The sequence below is a fragment of the Pocillopora verrucosa genome, chromosome 5 (assembly GCF_036669915.1).
Source record: "Pocillopora verrucosa isolate sample1 chromosome 5, ASM3666991v2, whole genome shotgun sequence".
NCBI classification, from domain to species: domain Eukaryota; kingdom Metazoa; phylum Cnidaria; class Anthozoa; order Scleractinia; family Pocilloporidae; genus Pocillopora; species Pocillopora verrucosa.
The window spans coordinates 6696139-6722481 of NC_089316.1; the positions used below are offsets into that span (position 1 = coordinate 6696139).

At 37.7% G+C, this 26343-nt stretch overlaps 3 protein-coding genes across 5 annotated transcripts; 2 read left to right on the plus strand and 1 right to left on the minus strand.

Moving 5' to 3' along the window:
* Nucleotides 1–468: 468 nt before the first annotated feature.
* On the plus strand, nt 469–13268 carry LOC131772037 (galactosylgalactosylxylosylprotein 3-beta-glucuronosyltransferase 3). Of its 3 annotated transcripts, none has more exons than XM_059087951.2 (5): nt 469–743; nt 6874–6979; nt 7804–8336; nt 9360–9653; nt 11167–13268. In XM_059087951.2, exons 2-5 carry the CDS (start codon nt 6874–6876, stop codon nt 11269–11271), a joined length of 1038 nt encoding a protein of 345 aa, XP_058943934.2. In that variant the 5' UTR covers nt 469–743; the 3' UTR covers nt 11272–13268. The 3 variants fall into 3 exon arrangements, with proteins under 3 accessions (XP_058943934.2, XP_058943931.2, XP_058943933.2); XM_059087948.2 differs by lacking the exon at nt 469–743 and adding an exon at nt 4204–4302; XM_059087950.2 differs by lacking the exon at nt 469–743 and adding an exon at nt 6019–6158.
* Nucleotides 13269–14791: 1523 nt separating this feature from the next.
* On the plus strand, nt 14792–21231 carry LOC131772049 (uncharacterized). Its single transcript, XM_066166308.1, has 8 exons — nt 14792–15151; nt 17432–17552; nt 17809–17922; nt 18806–18928; nt 19264–19439; nt 19875–20196; nt 20404–20455; nt 21064–21231. The coding sequence occupies exons 1-7, from the start codon at nt 14816–14818 to the stop codon at nt 20445–20447; spliced, it is 1236 nt and encodes a 411-aa protein (XP_066022405.1). The 5' UTR covers nt 14792–14815; the 3' UTR covers nt 20448–20455; nt 21064–21231.
* Nucleotides 21232–22476: 1245 nt separating this feature from the next.
* On the minus strand, nt 22477–23475 carry LOC136280669 (protein fem-1 homolog B-like). The gene is made up of 2 exons (XM_066166309.1): nt 23137–23475; nt 22477–22827 (listed from the first exon to the last, which is right to left on the minus strand). Exons 1-2 carry the CDS (start codon nt 23473–23475, stop codon nt 22477–22479), a joined length of 690 nt encoding a protein of 229 aa, XP_066022406.1.
* Nucleotides 23476–26343: the final 2868 nt, after the last annotated feature.

Genomic DNA, 26343 nt, shown 5'->3' on the forward strand with positions numbered 1-26343 from the left:
TTTTTTCCCACTGACAAATATTATCTTACAATCATCGACTCAGAGTTTTAAGTCAAGCAATTTTTGTCACTTGAGAATAGCTTTGAAGTACTTTCCATTTAGCAGCTTTATATATGTCAGTTGAATGCTCTTCTGAGGGTCTTATATTGGACATGGGGATATATTCACTTGGGACAAACGCTCGGTGGAGTTTCGCTCCAATGAATCCTAACTTTCTTAGCGACACCTGATCGAAGTAATTTTTAATTCAGAGCATTTTTGAGAATACACAATAAAAAAAATACTTTTTACCCAATCAGATCATGATCCGATATAATTTTAGTATATCGCTTTTGAAGTCAAGCACGCCAAGTGCTTTGTCTGTGGTCATGCGCAGTGAAGATCAAAGCGTAATATTTTCAAGTTGTAATCTTGATGAAGTGAGCCGAAAAATTGTTGCATTGTCGGGAACGCCTGTGTTAGCCAGCGGTACTTCAATACACAATAACTCTGACTAACCTTCCCATCGATCGTTCATTGTGCAAATGTTCTGAAGGAATTTCCTGAACTCGACTTGAATATAGATCTCCCTAACACAGTTCCAAAGTTCATGCCTAACATCACAAAATACAATATCATTTCTTGGCGAAGGAACGGTCAAATACTATCCTGTTGCCTTGACTTGAGGTGTTGAGTTCAGTTCTCCGAGTGCAAGGCGTCTTCACAAGATTTTGTGTCTCGGCATCCCGTACCAGGAACGAAAGGTAGAATTGATAGCGTATCGAATTATCATAATGGTTAAACATATTCTTCCTCAAACGTGCAGAAAACTGCCCGCATTAAGGCAGACTTTTGACTTTACACTATAATACCGAGATCAAAGCAAAATTGATGCAAACGAAACACTCGCCATTGCTAGATTCAATCGTAGTATTCCCAGTGATCACCGTGACTGCAATTCTTCGTCCGATTGGATAAAAATACTTCTTTATTTCTTGTGTAAGTGACTTTGCTGTCATGTGCTGTTGTAACTCTGTTGTAACTCAGTGTTAGGGCTAGTCGCCGTTCTACTTGTATAAGATTGAGATGGGAACTAACAATGGTTAATATCGATTTATGTGTAACAATGAAAAACAATCACTTTGGAAAGAAAACTTGACAGTGCTACACCCTTAAAACAGCAATTTTTATTTTATAGTGTTTGTCAGAGCAACAGTGTTTACAATTTTTTCAAATATAAAATTCGACAAAAACTATTTTCCCAGGTATTCGACAAATTATTGAATATCAATGTTTTTGCGAACGCAAAGGAAAATGAAACAGCTGAAATCTGTAACTCGCTGTTTTTGTGCATGAGGCTTGCAGTCATACCTATTACCGATTCGTAATTGTTTGTGTCCGTTTAGGTTATCCGTGACTTTTAGCTGGCCATTTAATCTGGATTGGTTCAGTTTTTGTGATCGGATAGGAAACATCTCGCGAAAGTGCCAATAATAGCACCATTGCCCTATATCTGCTCCAAAGGTATATTAAATGTATACCCGAAATTTTTGAGCTGCAATATCATTTTCTTTCTCTTTTTTTTTCTTTTCGGGTATGTCTCATCCGTGAAAACATAGGCTTGCACAGCTTAACATAATTTTATTTGTGTTTGTTTGTCCTTTTTTATGAACATGTTTCTTGGTGCAGTAGGTATTGCTATTTTACCTTAAAACTGCAGTCTGCGCACAGTAGCATGATAAAATGACAACTAGACCTGAGCTTTCAATAGTGTCATGTTCAACTCGGTCGCCGTAAGAATAGATGTTTACAACAGCTACTAAAATGGCAAAGCGCATAATTCCTTCTTGGCTTTTTTCCTCACCAAAAGCAGCTTATAAATGCCTTTGTAAACAAATTAATTAGTGGAATTTCTGAAGTGTGACTACAATCGTATTGCATTATAATTAGTTACTCATTAAGCATAAGTCTTCCCTGCTGTTTGAATATTGTTTGACTAAAGGTACTGAAAAAATTATTAGGTCTGACGTAATATCCTCGCCAGGTGGTTTTAATAGCACATAAAGGATTACAAATTCTATTTATTTCCTCGTCTTTTGTGACATAATCCTTCACAAATCGAATTATATTTAGAAACTAAGGAAAATGTATGACGGCATCAATATCGCAATATTGCAGGATGCATTTCAGTAGAGTGTTGCTACGGCTACAGGAAGTCAACATTGCTCGCCGATTTGAGAAGTATGCCAAATACACAAAAAGTAATAAATCTTTGAAATCCGTTTTAGAAGGTATTACTTTATTTGAAAGAGACATATGGAAAAAATCTTTTTTGTGGCGAACATCGCTGGCTGGCTGCTGAGAAGTCTTCTCGACTTGAAAGCCGATTTGCTGCGACACGTTTCTCTGTGATTTCAAAACTCTCTCATCTAACTGCAGTGTTCTTACTTGGCTAGATGCAGGACGAGGGCGATTCTTTCGACGGGAGGCGAAATATAATGATAATACTTTTCAAATCGTGCCCTGCCTGATAAGATCGTCACTTGTCAGAAAACATTTGCGCGTAAACAGAAACACAAGCAGTGCATTGATACGCCAAGTTGATCCCAAAGTTGTAATTAAGGTACTGCTGGTGCTTGTGCATGTCGTTAATTTTCCATACTGAATTGTTCCCCAATTGAAACAAGTACAAACTTAACTCAAATAATCAATGAACGAAGTTTCTGTGACCGACATCACCTTTGTTTTTACGATTTCGCGAGTGTGTTTCTCAAGTCATTTTACCTTTACATGAATTTTACAAAAAAGCGACTCCAGAACTGTTTTCACTTAATAATTGGTTAATATATTTCGTGCGATATAAGTTAAGAGAAGAACTGATGCGTAAGAGTTTCTCGAGGCGCATATTTTGATCATAAGTTTTTGTGTTATATTTGAACGTTAAAGCGGATCTGAAAACGCTTTAAGCAACTCTAACTAATCTTTCGCGCTTTCCGATTTTTCCGTGTGCGCTAAATCCTAATAGACGCATGCTGACGTGCGAACCAATTGTTATATTAAACAGATCCGTGGTTGTTTCTAGGCAATAGTGCGCAGACTAAACAGGAAAATGATGTGGGTCTTGCCAAATCTATTTAGTTAAAATGTGTGCGCCCGTCGCTTCAAGGTATATTTGTTTAGGTCTGTGGTGTGGTGTTAGAACTCTATTACGCCCCGATCCTGGTCATTTGATCAACGATCCTAACAAGATAAAAGCAGTCAGAGTACCTAATTTACTTTCGAGGTATTACACAGTTTAATTCAAAAAGTATTTTAAAATTTCCCGCATACAACTGCAAATGAGTCAAAAATCCTCCTCTCCCAATTTCCAGAAGTTAAAAGTCATCTTAAAACAATAGCAATCAGCTAAAAGATTTTAGCACAAACAACGGCCACACAAATTCTACAGCTTATTTGAACTCGTGGCTGATCGCTGAGCTCTACTGCGACTCCAATGAATTTACAAATTTCTTATCTCTCCATCTGATCAAAAGTCGCAAAGCAAGTAGAGAATTAAATATTAAAACACTGGAGTATAACGAAACAATTAGAACTAAGTGGAAAACACTGACTTCTAAAATATTTCTTTTACTTTTTTCTATTTCTTTTGTGAGAGAGTTTGGTTTTTATTTTTAAAACTTAATTGCATTTTATCAATGCTCCCCTTAAAAAGAGAAATACAAATTAGATGGCTTTATTGACTGAGTTGTTTATTCAAATTGTCCACCGTAGAGAATTTGTATGACTGACATTTCGAGTTTTAGCCATTCGCCGGGGCGAAAAGCTAACCCTAGACATGTATCGACGCAGCACTACAACTTCTCTAGAAACTAACCCCTTCTCTCAAAGAATTTTCCTTCATTCCTCTCTGCTGCAATTTTGCATATCATTCGACCGTCTCTGTGGTAGGTCATCTTCTTGTATCGGTTCTATTATGTCAAAATTTTCACCTGCTGTTGTATTTTTTAATCGTACGCCATTTTCAAGTTTCTGTTGCGAATTTCCTTCATATTCGTGACGACTTATTAGTGAGCCGTCAATGAAAAGTTTTATTTTATTTGAAAGCCGATATTTTTCCGCTTTTAACTGTCACGCAATCAAAAACAAAATCATACCTCATGTTAAATGCCTGCAGCGTAAAATAAGAGTCATTGTAGAATGTTGATGAAAAACACTACATATTACCACGGATGGTTGATCGTCACGAGTTGTATCCGTGCCAAGCGGAATGAAGGTTTGGATACGAAGTTATCCAGTTCGGATATGTTCTTAATTCGACGAAAGGTAAGGCTATATTAGTTCATAGCGGCACAATAATTCTTATAAAACTCGGGATTGAATTCTCTTTATTAATGATCTAAATACATCGGCAGGAATGGTGCTTTTGGATGACTCTAGCCTTACTTTCTAGAAACATTGAAACACTTTCTGCTTGTCATCGCTAACACGGTATTTACAGGCACGAAGTAGATCGATCATCCTTCTCTTGAAAGCGGAGGCGAGATCTTGCACAAAATGCTTGACTTTCTGAGGTATTTTTCTAAGCAGTAGTTTTGCCCTTGGATGAGTTAATTCTGCGTTATATTCTCGAAGCCGGCTTGAGTCGACGCGCTTCACTTCGTAAACACAAACAACGGCGAACTTTGCTTTTTCGGTCGGTTAGTAAAAGTTGAAGTCGTGATCACGACATCTCTATTCTGGAAAGGTTCTACTGAAAGCAACTGATTTATTAAACTTTGCTCACTTTATGATGCTGCTGGGAATGTATTCTCAAACAACTAGAGCGGGAGAGATTTACCAAACTTTCACACTGAGTCAAAGCGGAACTTGATTTGCATAATCTCATGGTGTATTTGAAGCGTCAGACTTCGCTTTTTGAGCTTTTTGAGGGCTTATACACTTCAACAACGGTGATTTTGAAGGTCTGTAGCAGCCCCATCAACTCCTCTTCGGAAAGGTTTGAAAACGACTTTTTTCCTCTGAAAAGGTTGCAACAGTTTTACGTTCATCCTTAGAAACAAGTAAAGTGTTTTTCATACTCCTTGAACACAGCGACATACTTGAGAGGTAGTGAACTGTGCCCACGGCCTTGTTTGCATTGAGAGTGTCGTGCTCCTAAAAAAAAAAAAAAAACTAAAATAAAGGGAAAATTTAAAAAAGCGGTTTCGTTTGTGATTTTGTTGACCAGTCCATTCAAATTTAGCGAGGGTGTTAAGCTTAGAAAAGACAAGAGTGAAATAGCCTAGGGGCAAGCCAGTGATAAACACTTTCAGTCATGCGTAGATGGATGTTCTTGAGCAACCTCTCTCCTCGTTTATGGAGTCGCCGTTACGAATAAATATTTCAATGGAAATTTGCTGAACACCGCTCGGAGGATCATTTTACATTAAATACCACCAATTTACTTAGTGAAGTACAGTTTTAGAATGTGCAGGCCGCCTCTTCAAGATTTTACCATATGGATCCTAATGAGTGACTATTCGTCGATATCATAGCGATCTTTGATTTGTTCGTCAATCACTGAATGGTCGGTCGAGAAAGCAAAGCAATAGCTTCCCCATGATAAGGTCCTTTCCACGTTGAGATGCTTAGTTATCACAGAAAGATATTAATCAGAATACTGATAGGCCTTTGTAAGAGCATTTTTTGAAAGTCTCTTGATAAGATGGCTTATTAAGTTACACTCTTCCGAGTTTCGCTTATTTTTTTCCCTTGGTCTGATTTAGGTTGATATGAGACGGTAATTTCAAAACCGTTTTACCGATTCGCCACTAATTTCGCATGTTCTTTGGATATCTTGATTATGTCCTTGCTAGTACATGCATGTAAACATTCCGCTGCCCACTGTTACTGGAGCAGAAATTAAAGCAATACGGGTACCGGTTCAAAGTATCAGGCAAACTGTTTGTTATACAACTTTAATTCGAGAATATTGAGAGAAAGAAAATGCACGTGTTAACTGAAGACGAAAATTTCGCCCTCTTCGTCAAATATGACTGAAAACTCCGAGGAAAACGATAGACTATTCGCCAACATGAACTAATAATTGAATACAAAATTTACATATCCGTTGAGGTAAAATAATTAGAGCAGAGATATCGTGAAAACATCATATCGTTGTCTAATGACTTTTAATTATGGTAAGTAGCGGAGAGAATTTTCCATTTTGTTATAGTAACACCACCAATCAAAAATAGGAGGTGAATTAACAAATGCCAAATAGAATTTAAAGTTGTTTTGCTTTGTTTTTGTTTTTGTTTTTTTACATTTACAAGAAAAGCCATTTATGGACCAAAAGCGAAATGATCTTTTCAGTCTCGTTCAAGAGCTCGTAGGTTTTATCGTCACTTATTATATTAAATCATTTAAAATTGTTTTAATTGAACCAGGAGATGGAAAAACTTATCCAGCTAATGACTTGGCTGACCAAAAGAGTTCTCTGGTTCTCATTTCATGGACTAATCGACTGCGAAATGGGCGGGATTTCAATCGCGACAGGGGATTTGGAGTTTTCCGCGTTCCTCGCTCAGTGCAAACAAGAGTTTAAATAGTGTCTTCATGAGAAACCTCAGATTGGTTAAGCGTCTTTATCCACTTGATTTGTTCCGTAGATATGAGAACTCTTTGATTTATTCGCAGTGAAAGTTTGTGCATAGGTAATTCAAACAACATCATGGATTATGGTCGTTTTTGAATAATTCTTCCTTCAGATAACCTTAAATCCATGAAGCGATATTCGTTGTAAGTAAATATCGCGAAATATACCATGCACCTCTATGGCAATATCTCTCTTGAGCTATGTATTCTAGATAGACAGCGAAGAGCTAACACTTGATTTCTTCGTTCCATTTGCAGATGTTTCGTGGAATCATCAAGTACGTAGCTTTCTTTGGAGTACTCGTTGGAATAGCAATCATAACAAGAGTTTTGGAACAAGTTGTTGAAAAAGCCAGTCCTAAAGGTGAGCTACACATGTGCACAAACTCGAATACAACACCTTCGAAGTTGAATGCACCATGCGATTGTCAGTTAATTATTGGATACTCAATCTGTTTCAAGAATCCTCTGACTTTGCTCCCTTTTAGAATCTGAAAAATGATCCCATATTGCCGTCAATGAAAATGAAAGGAACTGTAGTGGGTTCTAAGGTCCTCTTTGCCAATTTTCCTTCATTCAACGGAAATATACAAAACTTTGCCGGACACTAGTGGTTATATGTGCCGTCTGATTCGAGATTATTCTAGCAAATGGATGACCGCTGTGCGAATTGACGAGGCTTTTCGAGGTGGAATAGAAGCAGGTCTATGAGAAGAGCAATGGCCAATACTTTAATGTATAAATCACTCTCCTCGTGGTAATTCTGCCAAACATTGAGGCTCGAAATGCCATTCGTAAAATTGCTTGTTTCACGCTCCTCTAAAAGCATGAAATGGTTATGGTGTGTCATTTTGCAGATACTTACAAACCTTTGTTCTTTATTTCATCACAACAGCAACAGCAACAGTGCTTGATTTCTCTGTTTTGTTCTTATTCATGTTGTTGTAATAACCCGTTCATTGCCGATGTGAACTCGATTGAAATATCCTGGGGAGAAGGGGAGGGCCTGCACAGCGGTAATGATTGATTTCAAAAGAAGCCATTCTTGAGGAACCCAAAGCTTCTTTGTGGAACAAGGAAAAAGTGTGGAACCGTTTAAAAGGGTTTGTTATCCCCATAGAGATAAGGCTAATTAGTGACGTGAAAAATTGTGCGCTCGGCCTTAGGACATTTCCATTTACCTTTCAGCTTCTCAAACCAACGAGAACGATGACCAACTGGTGAGGAGAGATCTAACAAATACAGATTCACCATCTTCGCCTCCTAAAAATACAGCTCAAGCAAAATTAGAAATAACTGTCGAGCAGCCTAAAATCGGAGAAAAGAAAATTGTTAAGAAATTATCCCCGAAGACAATCGTTTACGCCGTAACACCAACGTATGCACGTTTCCTTCAAAAAGCTGAACTGACTCGCCTGTCACAAACTTTAAAACACGTCAAAGATTTTCACTGGATAGTTGTAGAGGACTCATATCAAAAGACACCCCTCGTCACAAGATTTTTAGCTGATTCTGGTCTTAATTACACTCATCTAAATATACGAACCCCGGTAGAGTTGCGCCCATTAAAAAATAAACCACGATGGACTAAGGCCAGAGGAGTAGAACAAAGGAACATAGCAATTAAATGGTTACGTGATAACATAAACATCAATAAAACTAACGGTGTGGTCTACTTCGCTGATGATGATAATACCTACGACATCAGGCTATTTGAGGAGGTAAGGGCACAAATCATGCAGAGTAAATGTTTTATTCGAGAGAACTTGACAAGTCTTGGATAAAGATTGTGGTTGTCATTTACAATGACTGACTTTTCAAAAGCCAGAGCGCAAATGGTCGCGTGAGTCAAAAATTGACATTCCGCTCTAGATTGCCCCAAAGTCACTAATTGCAAATGACGACAGTCATTTTTATGATTATTCCCTGCTGAAACCATTTACAGAAATATTTTTTTTTTTGGAAGCCGTTTGAAATAGGTCAAAAGTACCCCCCTATATAATAAACACAGCGGTCAAACGTTTACACATGTGCAAACGTTGCAATAGCTAGGTGGTGCGCTTTCAGGCTGTCAGAAGCAAGTTGGGTAAAAGGAATCATAGGCAACCACAAAAGCCAGTAAGCGCGTAACCCTTCTGGTAAAGCTCAAAACAAAATAGAAAATAAACAGGATGCCCGTAATTTAATTAGCTTTGCGTTCGAAAAGTTTTTCCTTTCCATACTTTTGTTTCCTTTCATAGTGGTGTAGAGGTGTATGAACTTTCCCGTTCCCCCACTAAACCCCCCCCCTTAGTATTTTGCGTTACATCGGTTGTTTCTTGTGTTTTCCTCTAAAATTTTTAGCAGAAAATTGGCGCGCGGCCTGCCGATATTTATATCCTTGCACATGCTTAACATTTGACCGTTGTGTTTCCTGTATGTTGTCATGGACACCAATATGGCTGTCATTCCTTTGATTTGGTATCAAATATAGCTAATATTATGTTATATAAAAACGATCTATTGGCAATCCAACTAGCGGCATTCCGAGACCTTTGCATCGTGGATATTTAAGCGCGGACGTATTGGGAAACAATTTCTCCATTTTTTTTTTAAATTGAAATAACTTTGCCGTAATAGACATTGCCTCCTTAATTGTTCCCCTCTTTCCCTTCCATTGTTCTCGGTGGCTCTTGTTCCCATCGCTTACAGCCAGGCAGCTGGAAAGTTACCACATTGCAATCTTTTCTGTCTTCCTCACCCAGATGCGTGATATCAAGAAAATTGGGGTATGGCCTGTAGCATTCACTGGTGCCGCGAGATACGCAGGTCCCCTCTGCAAAGACGGCCGTGTCGTCGGTTTTTACACAAACTGGCGACCAAGTAGAACGTTTCCACTTGACATGGCAGCGTTTGCCATAAACGTAAAAAGGCTCATTGTGGATAAGCCAAAAGCTCACTTTGATGCTGATGCTAAACCGGGAGACCTGGAGAACTCTTTCCTGGAACAGGTTGGGACAAGGGAGGATTTGGAGGCTAGAGCGTCGAATTGTTCAAAGGTATATAACAATTAACAGATAGATTTCATGTTGTCGTGCGCCTGTTCAGGTATAGTTTACAGATGACGTCAAAATGTGATCACTGATGTTCTTGACCCTTTAACTCCTAAGATCTGATTGCTAACTCACCTCCAACTTTTACACAATTCCTTGCAGATAAGTTGGACGAAATCAGTATTAGACAAGTATAATAACTTCTATCTGATATATTTTGGGTATTCTTATTTGCTCTTTGCTGGATAATGTATGGATATCAAAGGGAGAAGTTTTATGGTAATCACTTCGGGAAGTTAAAGGGTCAACACATTTAGACATATTCTGTGATCTATTGCAATGCAGACCCACGGCAACGAGGATTCTGGTTTTTTTTTTAATGATGCAAACACCAAACAACAACAACAAAAAACTTTTGTTAGTGTTGACGTCATCTTTGCGTGTTTCCTCAAAAAGTGACATGACTAAGAACCAATCAAAATTCGTGTATAATTCAGCTTATCATGTGAGCATGACTGCATTTACATGATCAAAATGAACATTTTATTATGATTATTATGATGATGATGATGATGATGATTATTATTATTATTTCCATTATTGCACTTATCATAATCAAAACCAAATATGGATGTGAAAGCGATCTTCGCAATAATGAACATTACTTAAGCAGTAGTGAAAACAACGCTTGGAAAAAAGTCCAGTCCTGTGCAGGATTTGAACTCATGACCTCTGCAAAACCATAACAATAACTCTCGAACGTGATTGGTTATCACAAGACTGTTTTTAAAACTATTAGGACACTGCACACGTCATGCTTGTGTAATTGGACAGTATGCCTCATATGAGCGCTCCTTTGTAACGCATTTCGCCGAGTAAAGTTTTTTTTTTATGAAAACGTATAAGTCATAGGTAGTTTGCTTCTGAAATTTTTTCATTGTTTTGATTAATTGGTAACAGGACATCATGTCGTCCAATTCTGTCTGTAATCATACTTTTGATGATATTATGATTAACAAATTGGATTCCCTCATCGCATTTGTCCGATTTTTTTATCACAAGTATGATTATGGAAAGAATTGAACGCCGTTCAGTACTCTTACCATCACTAATTATTGTTTTTATTATTATTAATAATTAACAAATTTTCACTGAAATGGAAGTGAATGTGTCGGATATTTACCGAGCCGCGAATAATGGGTTAATATTTGTTTTAGTATATAGCACACAGATACAGAAAATTAGATTATTTCTTTCAACATACCGAAATACGGTCGGAAATTGAACTCTCTATGCGATTTTGTCTCCTTTAGCGAATAGCACTATTCACTTCCGAACTGGCCAATCAGCGCGCGCGAAACGCACGATTCACTGGCATGGTATACACTAATTGTTATTATTGTAGTTATTTATTTATTATTATTCAGTATTATTTTTGTTATTGTTAACACTGTTATTATTATCATTAATATTATTATTATTGGTATTATCATCATTATAATGTTTTTTTGAATTGTAGGTTTATGTGTGGCACACTAGAACGGAAACACCAATCAAGAATATAAATGGTGAAAAACTGCTCATCTCCAAAGGAAAGCCTTCCAACCCAGAGGTGGAAACATAGCAGAGCTGCATCCAGTTATCAAATTATTGAAGTAATTAATGAAACTAAACTTGACGAGGAGATTTTCAAATCTCCGATTCAAACGTGCAGCGTCAATGTCATGCGCCAAGTGCCTTGGTCATGCAAACAGCCAAAATGAGAGATGGAAAAAAAGGACACGGGTAACGGTAATTTTTCCTCTCTGTTTTGATCGGTACGTGTTAGGGCGAAAAAAAAAGATCCAAAATATGGCGAAACAGAAGTTATTCACACTGAAAAGATCAACGTATGTGTTGTCGTTGTCCACAAAGTAGCTTGTTGGTTCCAACATTTGGAATCGTAAATACCAAAACACTTAGAGATTATCTTCATATTTCAAATTCTTCAAATTTATAGTTGTGTACCTTGCCTTTACTGCAATCTCAAGAAAAGATTTGCAGACAAGTGCTAAGTATTTTTTCTCTCTGTTCTAAAACATAACAACTGAGACGGTCGCAGAATGGCAAGTCACGAAAGGGTCAGCACTGAACCACATTTGATGGTAGAAAACTCGTATTTAATGCTCCACATAATATTATGTGAACGCATTATTTACTCTCATATCTTAGACACTTAAGGTAAAGCATGTTCCAGAAGCCACAAAAATTTTAATCTCCGCCCTTTAAAAGCAAAACCGATCCAAAAGTCTCTAAATCAGCCCAGAAACTCACATTCAGTAAAAGAAAACAAATACAGAAGCGACGTAACACTGTTTTATTTATAACCAATACAATTTTTTAGATTAAAAATGCGATTTTTTATTCCTGTACAAATCCTTACATTTGGCCCGTTTCAAAACATAAAAATGTTTGCATATTTACGGAGTCTCATTATGCAAGCTTGAGCTACCTGTGCAATGAACAGAGTGACAGTTGTTTGTGACCTGAGCGTTGTGGTTTTGCGTAGGCAGACAAATATTTAGTTACTTTCAAAGTTGAATTTTTTTTTTTTTTTTGCGCATTTAAACTGTTAGGATATCATTTGAAACATTAACACGCTGTCAGAAGTAAACATACACTTTGTAATGGCGGAGATTTTAATCATATGGTTTGGGGAGCATACTTCTTCTCAAAGGCCTTTTCAGAATTTCTCCTGTTTCCAAGACATGTTATTTTCACTGCTCGCGGTGAAATCATTATTTATATATTTCGGATGAAAAATGATTTCTTCATGATAGCCGGGTACATCAATACGGCCTATGTGTTTTTATGAAGATTCTTTAACCTAACGATGTCATTATCGTTTAGATTTTCTTTTTTATGATAGAGAATAATTCTTTCAGAGAGAAGTAGACTATTTTTTGTTTAAAGTTTTAAAAAAAGAAACCTTTCTGTGAGCTTCAGGTGCTTTAAGATTTTCTTTTATACGATATCGAATACTTCTTAGTTAATTTCTGTAATTTAGATGGACCATAACTTGTCGATGAAGATGCGAGTCTGTCTTATCGTGTTTATCATCTTCGTTCATTAAAGATAGCATCAAGACAGCAAAGATTTGGGTCTGTATCCGCATGTGGCCAAGAACTCACCTGTGTTTCTTTTTTGGTATGTGGAAGTGAAAAACTTTGCACATACGTATTTATTGGCTAGTGTTTAGCTCTTAATTGGTCAGGTCCAGATATATTAGATATAAATTGATGCAGCCTACCTGTACGTTCTAGGAACCTGTTCCTCGATCGAAGGTTCCGGTAACTTAACGGGCCCGGAAAGCTCTTCTGTTTTCATTCAAGATAAAGGTTTCAAAAGTTTTGAAAATTCTACAACGAAACTATCAGCTGAAGAAAAAAAAGGGGCTGGTTAGGATACAAGAATCTGCCTCTCTAATTTTTTAAGTTTCAAGTCAAAATATGGCTTCGGGCTCGTTAAGTTACTGGAGCTTTCGAGAAACGGGACCCAGAGAGGCTATGACGGCTTAATTTACAGTACCGAAAGAAAGGTTCTTCTCTAAGAAGCATATTAAATTTAAAAAAATTTTCTTGGCTCTTCTCTGGTGAACTTCTCTCCAGGAGTTAATAGTTGTTTTTGTAGCACAGTTTTATGTCATCAGTATGTTATATGTTTCTCTTATGTAATACTTTTAAATTTCTCTTCGCTCTTGTTCTCCTTGTTTTCAACAAAATGTAGGAATTGTAACTTTTTTCCTTAAAAAAGAACAAAGATTTATAACATACTTTGTGTGTGTTTCTTAGAGAGGGACAGAATTAGGAACCCGTGACTGTTTATCGCCGGGGGGGAGGGGTTTTGAGGTGGGATCACATGGTTTTCTTGGGGGAGGGGAGAGAGGATCATTCGTCGCCAATAGAGTCTAAACGGGGAACTAATAACTGCTAACGGGGGAGTAATCAAAGTAACATCACCTGGCCTAATAGGGGGATCAGCCAAATCTCCTACCCCCTGCCTTAGGCGATAAATAACAAAACTGACCCAATACAATTTAGGAAGACGAGCAATTAATTCCTTCTAAATCATTTTGTAATTTTGTTATGCTCTGGTCTTTAGCAACCAGTGTTCGACAGTTCAAACGACAGACATTGTTTAATTCCTATAAACTGATTGGTTAATCTTGCTCAAGTAATTCTAGAAGTGACTAGATTAATGATGCCACAATGATGGCGAAATACTGAAAACCCTCAAGCAGTGAAATTTCCGTCTTCCTGGAACAAGCAATGCCCATAAGCGAATATCAAAGTAGCTTTTTTGCGCCAAATGGAGACTATTGTTTAAACATTCATTCAGTACAGCTTTTACGCTTAGTTGGCAGAATGTAAATTATTCAGCAAGATTCACTTTATATTGGGAGAAGAACTATTTTTTGCCATTAATTCTCTTCGCTTCTTCGGAGAACCGTTTGTAGACCCAATTCATCAATTAATTTACGATCGACCGATTAGATTGCACGTCTCTGTAACCAGTCATCAATTATCTACGAAGTTGGGCAGGTGATAAAGTTTATTTCACGGAACTTTAGGTGATTTCAAATCTTGTACAACACTCTCTGTGTTTTATGAATTATAATTACAAAATGTTTTATGAGTTCCTGCAAGGTTATAATTTTGTTCAGGTTGGTCAAAACTTGATAATTTAAGAATGGGTCAATCAAAAGAGGGAAAGAGAGAGAGGACGAGATAAATATAATGAGTAGGGACAGGAAATTTAAAAAAACGTAGCTAAAAGGCTGTCAGAAGCTAATATGACATGTCTTATGCACTTACTAACAAAAGAGAAGTGGCGCTTCGCAAAGTAGTCTTGTTAAGTACACACTGGTAATTTTATGTTGACCGGTAATGATTTTTTCCACGAGAATTATGTAGTTAGAATATAATGAAATATCCTGTTAAAAACCTTTCCTTATGTAAACTGTCAGGTGCATAATATAACTATCTTGATGATGAATTTGATAGCTTTTTCGACGCCGTTAGAGTTATTCTGTGCAATCACACCATTCTATTTGAATAAAACCGCGCACGGAGGACCATCAAAACCATAAGCATCAATACAGTTGTTGATGCAACACCAACGTCGTATCGATGAAGCTTGCAAAGGTTTTACTATTGATACTGTTAAAAGGAATTTTCGCTTTTGCAAGCGACAAATTTACAGCTGCTTACTCGAGCTCAACCTACTTCCTGACTTTGGAAGATAAATACCTCACGGGTTTTGTTGTGGAACAGTTCGAGTCTCCGAGCTTGCTTTCATGTTCACATTCTTGTTTGAGAACTTCCTGGTGTTCTTCTACTAACTTTAAGGAGTATTCGATGATGGAAGCAGGCAAATGCGAGTTGAACAGCCACGAGGTTCTCGATGTCGACAAGGGTTCCCATTTCCAAGATCGCCGAGGCTCAAGATTCTCACTTCTTCGTAAGGTAAATTAATCAGTCAAACTGTAAGGTGGCTGCTAAAGTAAATATCAAAATTTTTCGGCAGTATCGTTTATAATTAAACATTTCAAGCTTAAAGGACATACCTCATCTTCCTCAAAATTGTATTTTGCTAACGCTCGTCTGGTTTCAGTTTAAAGTGTTAGAAATAATTTCCTAACACTCGTCGTTCAGTTGACTATATCTTTTATTGTCTCTTTTATTACGCAAGTTATTACAACGAGGATTAGCTCTGATCTCCCTAAGAAAGTGTGGGTCACCGCTTATAAGGGTGACACTTACGGAGTTGTCAATCTCTAACCTTCGTCATACTTTTACACTCAATTAGCGAATCACGCTAAGCTACGTAGAGCGCAGTTCGCATACAAAGTGGATACTTTCGCAATCTTTCTGACCTAAATTTCTTGGTCTTACGGTCAAGTTCGGGCAAACCACAAACGAGATTGACGTTATAAAAATCATAATAAACTTACTAACAGAATTAAAATCATACTTGAAAAGATATCAGAAGAGAAAATAGTCCTTGAAGGCTATTGCATAACAGCAGAATAAACACAAAATTCAGAGAAGAGAGGCCGTACCCAAGGTACCGTCCCTAAAAGAGCTACATGCTAGTCGTATAAGTTATCTAATTACAAATTCAGTGCGGAAGATGAAAAGTACTACATGTTTACACTTTAAGTCACCTCTAAGAAAAAGATGTGTTGAACGTGCTAAATTAAAAACTGAAAACTATTTTCCTGATTTAGCCCAAAAACGAGAGTATTAAATGGATAAATGTGTAAAGAAATGTTCAAAGGAGGGTTATTTCCAGGAAATTCCTGTACGGGATCAATTTTTATAAGTTAGAGTCACTTTCTTAGTAATTAATTATTTTTTTTAGCAACATAATGAAAATATACTGATATCTAGCCGCAAACCGCAATTTACACAAAAACATCTGTCTCTATGTCAATTTCAAGATCATAACAAGGAAAAGGTAACCAAACTCTACCTGTAAGATAAGGCTGCCAAAAGGAATAAGAAATGATCAACTGGCTTATTATAACGTCTACTGAATGGCTTATGTAAATATGTTATTTCCATTTATTTTCACGTTCAAATACGTCAAAAATCACCTATAATGAAATTTTGCCAGATGCCAATTTTGTCTTTTTAACAAAAGTAGACCTTGAAGGAGTTTTACCAGTTCAATAACCTCGATCACTCCTTAAAAAATACGACAAGCCAACCACAATATGCTAATAAAAGAAAAAAGGTTTTCATTATGACATGATTCAAATTGACGTTTTATCGATTTGCACTGACTCCAGGTAGAAAGGCAGATTTACACATCATGGGCTTGTGGTGGAGGACTCTATCCACGAAAGCCCGCTAAAATTATAGGTGCTTATTTTTCAGTTGTTTGAGCGAAATTGTGTGTGACAGCAAATTAACCAGGGGAAAAGTTTAACTGTCCTGCCACTCACCCAGTTAGTGGAACGAAATGATTATGTGCAACAGACCAGAATGGAGTACATAGGAGCTTAGTTTGACAGCTTAGTCTATAACATGAGGCCGAATGTTTGCCTTGTACTAAAATGTCATATTTGCATATCAATATTCTCTCGCTTCAAACGTGAAAAGCAGAAGTATGAATACCATAATGATTCGATTTAGCGCCCGGGGCGCTTATTTGCTTTTGTTACCTGAAGAGAGGGCGCTTATTCGAAACAGGGCGCTTATTTCTTTTATGAGAAACAGCAGTATAGTGTGTCAACGAAGCTTTGATGTTCATTTGATTGAGGATCAAAAAGACTGTAAAGCGGACTTGTTGTCCTTTATGTCTCCTTACAGACTTATCCTCTTTATTCGAATAGTTTGAAAGGCTCAGTTACATATTAAAGCAAATAAGCCCACCGAGTTATGCTAGCGAATTTTGCAATAGTTTTAATTTCTCGCCAAATCTCAGCGCCATTAAGGCTCAAAGTCACCACGTGATCATTGAGGTGTCTCTTCTTCCTTAGATTAATTAATTTGTTTGTCTGTTCGTTCATTTATCAATCAGAGCTTTTCTGTACTTAGAGAAGAACACGAGCTTTTTCCTTTTCTCTGCAGAGGCTAAAAGTGAGTCTTTCTAAACTCAAACACTCTCAAGAAAGCTTGTCAAAGATCAAATGTTGTATGTTTGACTTAAATTTACACACCCGTGCTTTCAGAAAAAGGAATATTTATATTTTTTTTTATAAATAATCCATTTCGGGGCGTTTTATCTCTGTGTGATAGGATTGTGTGCTGACTGGCTGCCTTAATGGTGGGTCATGCCTGTTTGATGAGAAGATACAAAGATTTAGATGCTCTTGTAAACTACCGTGGACCGGAGACAATTGTGGAGTTAACGTAACAGGTAAGAAAAAAAAAGATTTGCTAACCTTATGAAAAATTGCCATGTTCTTCACTGAAAAATTGTCCTTTGATCAACAGATAATATGGTGTATCTAAAAGGTTGTTGATCAAAAATATTATAAGCCTGAGACACTATGGGTCCATACTAACCTTGATATTGATACAGTGCTATCTCAACCTCAAATTAACACATCATAGTTGCTTGTCTCAGGTTCAACTATATACACATTTAAAGCTGCGACAACTATCTTTGACAGCGAAAAATGACAAAGAAAAAATTCTAAGTCCCCACGAGGAATCGAAGCTCAGACCTTCGGATTCCACGCTCCGATACTCTACCGTTGAGCCACAGAGACTCTACAGTGAGCGAGGTATATTACGAAGTTCATATGACACGCGTCCTGCATACTGCTAGGATCAGCAATGTCGATAGCGTCATGTTTATAGATAGATTAAGGGAGATGGTAAGTTTTGTGCTCGGTAAAGAAATAGAGGAAGATGCTTTTCGTCTTGTCACGAGCGTGGGACAAAGAAAAAATTTTGAATCCCTTTGACTAATCGAACCTCAGACCATTGGATTCCGCGGGCCACGCTCGTGACAAGACGAAAAACATTTTCCGCTTTTTCTTTACCGAGTTTAAAACTTCTCATCTCCCTTATTCTATTTATAAACAATCTTTGAAACATAGTAGCCTTTTTCCTCGAAACGAAGTTAAGGCTGATTTATCAGTGAAATACACAGGCACAATCTAAGCTTCAGGAAACGGATGGATAGAGAAAAAAAATTAGAACAGGAAATTGTTTTGAGGCATGATTGGTCATTCATCATTCTCTTGTGGAAGTTTTCGCTCTACAAAACTTCTTTGAAATCAGCATGCATCTCAAGTCTTTTCATTCAGGCCAAGAGAACATTAAGTTGATATTCTCTTGTTCAGGCAAAATGCTAGAAGTCAAGTGACTATACCAAAATGCACTACCTCACGTTGCTCTAACGTCCTCGACGAAGGTTTAAGTGTATTTTAGGGTCTATGTTAGATGACAAGATGGTGTAACTTCATTATAGCGTAATAATTGAGCTATTTTATGTCAGGCGTAAGTATTACGAGGAAGGAGATCTTAGTTTCTCGTGAAATAAATACTTCCAGTTACTGAAAAGCCTAGCTGTTCAACTAACGTAAATCCTAACATATGCAGAACAAATGTCAATTTGCCAGCATAGTTGATTTTGAAACGTTGTTGTATGTCCTTGAGCAGTTTACCGAAGCTGTGATGAGTTATTCAAGGCTGGGCATGAGGAGAGCGGAGTTAACTTAATCAGACTCAACCAGTCCGAGTTTTTGAGGGTGTACTGCGACCAACAATCAAGCAAGGGAGCAGGTAATTAGTTATATGCAGAGCACAGATAGCAACACATTTACTCTTTTAGCTTATTCACCAACAATCAACAAGAAATTTGTGCTTACTTCCTCTTTAATTCATGAACTTTACAAAAGGTAGATGAAAAGACAGTATTTTAAGAAGCTCACCGCAAAAAAGGAGATTAATGACGGTGGCTTTCCTTAATCGCTTCATTCAAAATTGATAAAAGTATAAAAACTATAGTTTAATCAAAAACATCATCTAAACAGAAATAAGAGCTATCTAAGGGAAACATTACCTCGTAGATTTAAACACATGCAGTATGAGAAAACAAATGCTCTATCCTTCAACAGGATGGACCATGGTATTCAAGGTAGTGTCTGGTGTGGTGTCGGACATTTACAGATTGTGGTCATCAGCGAACTCCTTTAACGAATACAAAACAGAGGCACTAAATGTCAACGCGTCTCTTAAGGGGCATTACAAGAACTGCCTGGTAAATAACTGGAATGCTGTGAATCCTAAGGAGGTATGATTAATTGATCGTAAATTTCTTATCAATTGCCCCACAACAATGTCCTTCTAGTAAATATTGATAATACCTCATTTATATGGGGCTATTTCTATCTCTATCTAAAAGCGCTTTACAATGACTGAAATAAACATAAAGTGCTTGAAAATCCCAACTGGTAGGAGGCAGACCAGTTGGCTATTTACACAGCGCAGCCGGGATGTTGAACTCGGGGCGACCGTGAATAAATCCAGTGAATGGTAGGGTGGAGGACTTGAACCTGGGGTCAGATTTCAAGTCCAGCACCCTAACTACTCGGCCTCGCCACCTCCTATAGCTGGTTGCATTGACAAGTAACAATTTTTCTATCTCTGCCAGGATCAACGTTCTTATTATCTCATGGTCAGATTTTAATCGTTAAGGATCTAGAAAATGTATGTTTTCCTTTCTCAGGTGCGTGTTTCATTGTACAAAGATGGATCTGAAATTTTATCCATGGTGTTTGACGCCAGTAATTCCGATAGCGAAAACTGGTTTTCTAAGGATCGGATTACTTATGTTCCCTGGACTGACCTAAGAACTGAAAAAACAAACGTTTTCGATGTGAATGTGTGTTGTGGAAGAGCGTTTTCTATCTTCAGGAATTATGGAGGATGCAGAAACGATGCTGGATGGCTCGTAATAACTGGTATGGATTGTGATTGGGAGAACCGCTTTCCAAAAACTACTGTCATGTATAGTAAACTTCGAACTCACGTTGACCTCAATGACTTCGGTAAGAAAAATAGGCATAACATTGTTATTTTCTCAGTTTCTTTTGTTTGTTTCTGTTTTTTTGTTTTCTCGTTCTTGCTGCGACGAAAGGTTTAATAAAAATTTTTTACATGCTTTCGCTCGGCAGCAAAGAGTCGTGTTCGATTATGATATTTGAGTCGATTCCTAGAAGAATAATCTAACTCGGTTTTTATTGTTTTCTTCTCAGTAAACGTTGGCATTGCAGATGTCTTCGCAGTGTTTATTCGTTAAAAACTAAGGTAATAACCCGACCGAACTGTTCTCTCTTGATCTTTTAATAAGAAAAGCTGACAAGCACTGATGATCTAAGACAAAACGAATCTCATGCAGTTTGCTTAGCTCTTCACTATGGACTCGGAAGAATTGATAAATGTAAATGGTAACGAAACTTTTTCGTTCCACCTTAACTGTAATATACTGTAATATGTGTATTTTCGTGAGGGACGATGTCGAGGCTGTCGCCAAAAAGTGCCCGTGATGCTCAGTGCGTGTCTTTTTTTTCTTGTTTTGCTTAACCAGCAACTACTGACAGGTTTTGTTGAGACAAAAGAATGTACGATTTACTGGTAACATGGGATCGTAACAAGTTGATGTTTAGTAGAGTCGACATCATGCTAACAGTAGGCTTGAGGTTCGTCAAATCGTTTGATCGATTTCAGTGATTCACAAAAATAATCCGCCTATCTCAATGACTGTAACAAATTGTACAACTGGTTCAGTTCGGATTAAAGGAGGCCAAAAACAGCTATTAGTTACACGCAAAATCTATAAAAAAACTTACTAACGGAATATTTATGTACATATTTATAGAAGTTTGCTCATAATTGGCTACTTGTCTTTCAAACAGGGGCAAGGGTTGAAGACACGCTCCGATTGGCTACTCAGACACCGAGTATCCTTTGCTATTCACCTCCAAGCAACGTGCGCGGGATTTGCGGCCAAAAATGTTGTAGTTATTGCAGGAATAAATGAGTTGTAATCATCTTTTTGTGCTATATTATCTCACTATTTAAGTATAATTCTAAAACGACCATTTACCGGCAATGTCAGTGCTCACGGTGGATATTTACCTTGCCGCTTTACCACTACCACCTCTGCGAATGAAAATCTTTTTTTTCGGAAAAAAGAGGTCAAAAATTAGGGTGCGTATTATACACAGGCGCGCATTATACACGGGTAAATACGGTAACTCTACGTGAATTTGTGTTCAGTTGTAATGATACAAGTCACCGTTTAGTTTGTTTCAAACACCATATTTTCAGGTCACTGCGGCCATGAATCCCATTTTTAGTACTCTATATCATTCAAAAGTGAAATGACGTCTTATTTCATCCTGTGTGGAAAGCACAGCATTGTGTTGTCGGTGCCAAGAATTCCCTCTGTGATCATTATTCCCTCCATGTGTATGGCATGATCATCGCCTTTTCACAGAACGAGTTCCTCAAGGGTTTGACTTTCTATTCTATTTTCGTAAACTTCAAGAGGGCCCATTTGTCCTTTAAGCAATGGATGTAACCTGTCTTAAAAACTCTCCTCCATTCCACGTTTTAAGTAACAAAATGCTTTTTGAATGTCATTATGTTCAGGGTCATTTGGAGAGTTTGGTATGTTGGCTATGACATCATCAGTGTCTTTGAATAACAAAAGAGGAGAAAGGATAAATGAAGGAATGCAATTGATCTCAAATAAGATTAAGAAGTCAGTGGTACTAAATCATTTAAATTTTGCATCTACTTAAGGTCAGTCTTAGATCTAAGTGTATTATTAACGAGACCTGTTGCTGTGGACTTCGTAGCTTCAGTTTGTGAACTTTCACTCCCGATCTCGAATTACAGACGATTTAGAATTGATCACGCTTTGCAATCTTTCTCTCTTTACGAGGGAGTTCCACCACAATAGCAAACAAACGTCAAATTCAATTTGGAAGAACAGTTCAAGGCAAGTCGATTAATAACAAAAGAAAATATCGCTGTTTCTGATTTGAGGAAAATACGTCGCTAAAAAAAACAGTACCTCTGACAGAGGACGCTATGTGCTCTAAATAAATTTGCTAACTTAACAAAAACATATATAAAAATATGTTGATGTGACAGTTGCTCTTCCAAGTGTCTACGAGACGCCTATCAAAGCTTTGCCCTTACTATTACTTATGCAGTAGTACAAGCGCTATTCTCTTCATGAATACCTGTCTCTGGACAATGGATCAAGGCATATGAATACCTATGTGAGCAAGGAAGGAGTTCCTCGATCATTGTTTCTTTCAGTGGGAAATAATTAAGTTTTCAACATCTTTAGGAACTAAGCCAACATATGACAAGCCAAATTTTCGCACAGCTCTGGCGGCGATACGTTTTAAATTTAACTCTATTTTAGTCCTTTTAGATACTATTGACCGTACTTCATCTGTTTCAGCCACATCCACGGCTGTTTTCCTATTTTTGTTAACCATATCTTCATGAGCTCCTCCGTTCAACAGGGCCTCCAAAACCTCTCGTAACACATGCAGGCCATCATGGCTGGGTATATAACTCGTTGCTAAGTGCAGAGGGGTATTTGTTTCATTATTCACATCATTGACAAGTCCGCCAGAATCGATGATAAGCTTCACGGTCTTAACACATGATAAACTGCATACTCTTCGCAATCTTCCTTGGAAGTCGTCACATATTTGGGTCTTGTACCATGCAGCCAAGTGAAAAAGGGTATTGCCATCGCAAGTCTGATAGTCACTCCATTAAATATATAATTTTCGTGTTTTTTCTCTTCACTGGAAGGTGGACTTCGACAAATATCAATAAAATATAAAGCGCATAGTGTAGTATGAGCTCTTGTTCTTCGTTTTGTTTTCTATGTTAATTTGAGAACTCCTATTTTTCCTTTCAAGTCTTTCACTTGCGGCAACCAGTTTTTTGAAGATTACCTCCATACATTGCAAGCTTGGGTTTCGAGCTTTGTGCGCCATTTCTCCGAATACGTTTACAAAAGGATCAAGGTCTTTTTTAATCGAATCATCGCACAACATAGCCATTTCCATCGCTCGTGTCCACAAACCAATGCAGACGTCATACTTCCCTTGATCGGCGAAAAAAGCCTCACGGTATTTTAAAAGATAGCAAAGTTCCTTGTTGCCATTTTCAAGGATTCTCTCTCTCATTATAAGCCCCTCCATTTGTATAGCATGTTCATTATCATTTAACAGAGCAAGTTCTTTAGAGGTTCGACTCTCTTTTCTATTCTCGTAAGCTAGTAAGGGTTCCATTTCCCTTTTTAGCAAAGGGAATGAAATATCTCGAAATCTTTCATTCATTCAACATTTCATGTACCAGAATGCCTTATTAGTGTCTTAAGTATCAAGGTCATTGGCAACGGCGGCATCAAGAAGTTCAAGAGCATTATATCTTTCTTCCTTTGAACACTTCAGTCGGTTGATAAAATACTACACCAATTCGATTTTACAATGATTTCTTCCCGTTAGACGTGGTTATTTTGAGGCTGCAACCCCTTATGACTTAGGAATTTATCAAAAATTGCAGTGTAACCCCATCTCGTGGCCAAGTGAAGGGCTGTATAGTCGTCCTTGTCTTGGAAATTGACATTTGCGCCGTGCTTGAGAAAACATTCCACGAAATCTGTGTAATCATGGTAGCAAGCTGGAAACAACGATGTACTCTCATCATTCTTCCTTGCGTTAACATCTGCTCCCTTCTCAACCAAATAATAATAATGTCAATCCGTCCATCACAAACAGCACCCCTTAAAGGAGTCGAACCGGTTCCTACCCTTCCGTCGACTTCCACTTTTTGTTCGATTAACAGTTCCACAATGTCAAGATGTCCTGCAGCAGCAGCGGCCCACAGAGGTGTACAAGCCTTCACGACATGGTCATCAGCCTTAATAGTTCATCGACCTTCGATGTTTGCTTTGTAGGTTAAAAGTATTTTTTAAAAAATCTTGGTTCCCTCTTAGGGCAGCAATGATTAAAGGGGTTGCGTTTTGGTCGCTTTCCTTGTGATTTGTTTGCAGTGCGATTTTTCTTTCATGTGTTCAGCCGCCGTAGAGGATTAGGAAGATCACTTCTTCCGTCGCGAGCAGCTTCATAAACTTTATTCACCCGATCTGCAGATACTCCATTCGCCATTTGATGAGAGACCTACGGCACCTCTAGTTTTCAAAAAGCTTTTGGAGAGACTGATTTATTTTGGTAATATATGCAAATGATTAGAAATATTATTTTTGTTTTAGGTCATAGCCTTGTTCCAACTCCTGTTATAAATTCTTTTCTTCACGGCAGAGAATAATCGGTATTGATTCAAACTGAATTTTTTTTTAAAATTTCGTTTTCCATTCTTCATTTTCTGGGTTCTTTATGTTTCTATCACAGACCTCTTTGCATCATCGTTCCGTTTTGGTGGCTCTCAACGGGGTTAACCTTTACTCAAGTGTATTTGGGCTTGGCTACCTAATTAAATATGCATAATTTGTAAAATGCTTTTTTAATTGGTTTGATGCTCTCAACGATACGTCAAAGTGATTTATAGATTTTTCTCCGTAGAAAAGATGGGTTCCTCGTGACGTCACAAAACACGTTTTCTCAAACGGGGTAAATTTGTAAACCTAACCCCACAGTTTTTTTCAGACTTGTATGCTACAAAGACTGCGTAAATGATTCTCCCACCATTTAAGGTTGAAAATTCTACTTGTGCCGTTAGGGATTTAACAAATTCCAAAGTCACGTGACCTCTTTCCTTTTATTTTCCGATTTGCATATGACCTATACATATTTAAAAGGCAGCCTTCGAAAATATCCTTGAAAGCCTTTGAAAAATACCAAAAAGAAAACGTTGCTTTTTTTGTTTTCCTTACCCCATTTAAGATTGAATGTTTTGATCGGTAATTTCGCTAATTAGAGGTCCGTGACCCGATAGTACCTCTTATTGTCAATGTCGTTATTTGTACCAGTAGTGCAGGTTTTAGGCGTATTGACAGGGCCGTAGCCAGACTTTAGAACAAGACGAGGTAAGTTTCGAGCGCCGAAGGCCGAAGGCACTAATTCCGTGGAATTTTTCTTCAGAAAAGTCAATCTTGGGCCAAAATCAAGACGAGGCAATTGCCTTTTCTGATATTATGCATATTTACTTAGCTAACCAAGCGTTAACCACTTGAGTGGCAGTCAAAAAGGCCAAAATATTTAGCCGGAAGGCGTTAAGAAATGAAAACTTTTAACTGTTAGTCGTAAACAAATTTAACCGCAAAAAGCACGTGGGATGAGTTGACAGAAAGCTTATTATTTTTATGGATCTTCAGTTTCTTCATTGAGCGTGGCTGTTCTGAAAGATCTCTTGCCGTTTTGTGCGGGTGTCACTATTTGTTATGTTACATAAGAGCCTTACAGCGACAATCGTAATCACTGTAATGTGTCATACGCATGCGTCATTTCTGGGAAATTAGAAAGTCGATTTGTCAATCTCCAGTGGAGTTTTTGTTGCTTTGGTATATTTTGTTCTTGGCTGGGGAGGGGTGGGGGCTGGCTTCATTTGTTAGTGAAGAGAAAAGACTTTTTCGACAATCAAAACAATGATAACGATCATTCCACTATTTTTCTTTCTCTCAAATCCGTTACTATCAATTGTTATACAAGGGATCATGCAAGTGGCAAGAGAGTACAGTCCAAATTGTAAAATTTTTTGTAAGTTAATGGATGATGAACGGACTGGAGGTAAAAATCTCCTATATTGCTCAAATGCTGCACTTTGATTAGCCTTGCCATTCGCTATCTATTACGTTTTATTAGGTAAATTATACACCGATATCATTAATTCTTTCTTATTTCTAATGGTGGACAGACGATTTTAAGACGTCACCATCAACAACATTTTGCTTTCAAGAAAGATGTTTTTCGTCTCCATGAGGAATGGAACCTCAGACCTTCGGATTCCGCGCTCCGATGCTCTACCACTGAGCCACAAAGACTCCACAATGAGCGAGGTTTATTACGAAGTTCATTTGACACGCATCCTGCATACTGCTGGGATCAGCAGTGTAATGGGGGGCGTAATGTTTGTAGATGGAATGATAGGAGAGATGGTAAGTTGAAAAAAAAAACTTCGTCGTGGGTCTGTTCACTAGT

Excerpts from the sequence above, each read along its gene's own strand:
- LOC131772037 (XM_059087948.2), top strand. The coding sequence starts at position 4,282 with ATGTTCTTAATTCGACGAAAG. Across the intron at positions 6,980-7,803 it reads TGAAAAAGCCAGTCCTAAAG|CTTCTCAAACCAACGAGAAC; the intron begins GTGAGCTACACA and ends TTTACCTTTCAG. Across the intron at positions 8,337-9,359 it reads ACATCAGGCTATTTGAGGAG|ATGCGTGATATCAAGAAAAT; the intron begins GTAAGGGCACAA and ends TTCCTCACCCAG.
- LOC131772049 (XM_066166308.1), top strand. The coding sequence starts at position 14,816 with ATGAAGCTTGCAAAGGTTTTACTATTGATACTGTTAAAAGGAATTTTC. Across the intron at positions 18,929-19,263 it reads ACAATCAAGCAAGGGAGCAG|GATGGACCATGGTATTCAAG; the intron begins GTAATTAGTTAT and ends ATCCTTCAACAG. Across the intron at positions 20,197-20,403 it reads CGTTGACCTCAATGACTTCG|TAAACGTTGGCATTGCAGAT; the intron begins GTAAGAAAAATA and ends TTTTCTTCTCAG.
- LOC136280669 (XM_066166309.1), bottom strand. The coding sequence starts at position 23,475 with ATGGAACCCTTACTAGCTTACGAGAATAGAAAAGAGAGTCGAACCTCT. Across the intron at positions 22,828-23,136 it reads CAAGCTTGCAATGTATGGAG|ACCGTGAAGCTTATCATCGA; the intron begins GTAATCTTCAAA and ends TCATGTGTTAAG.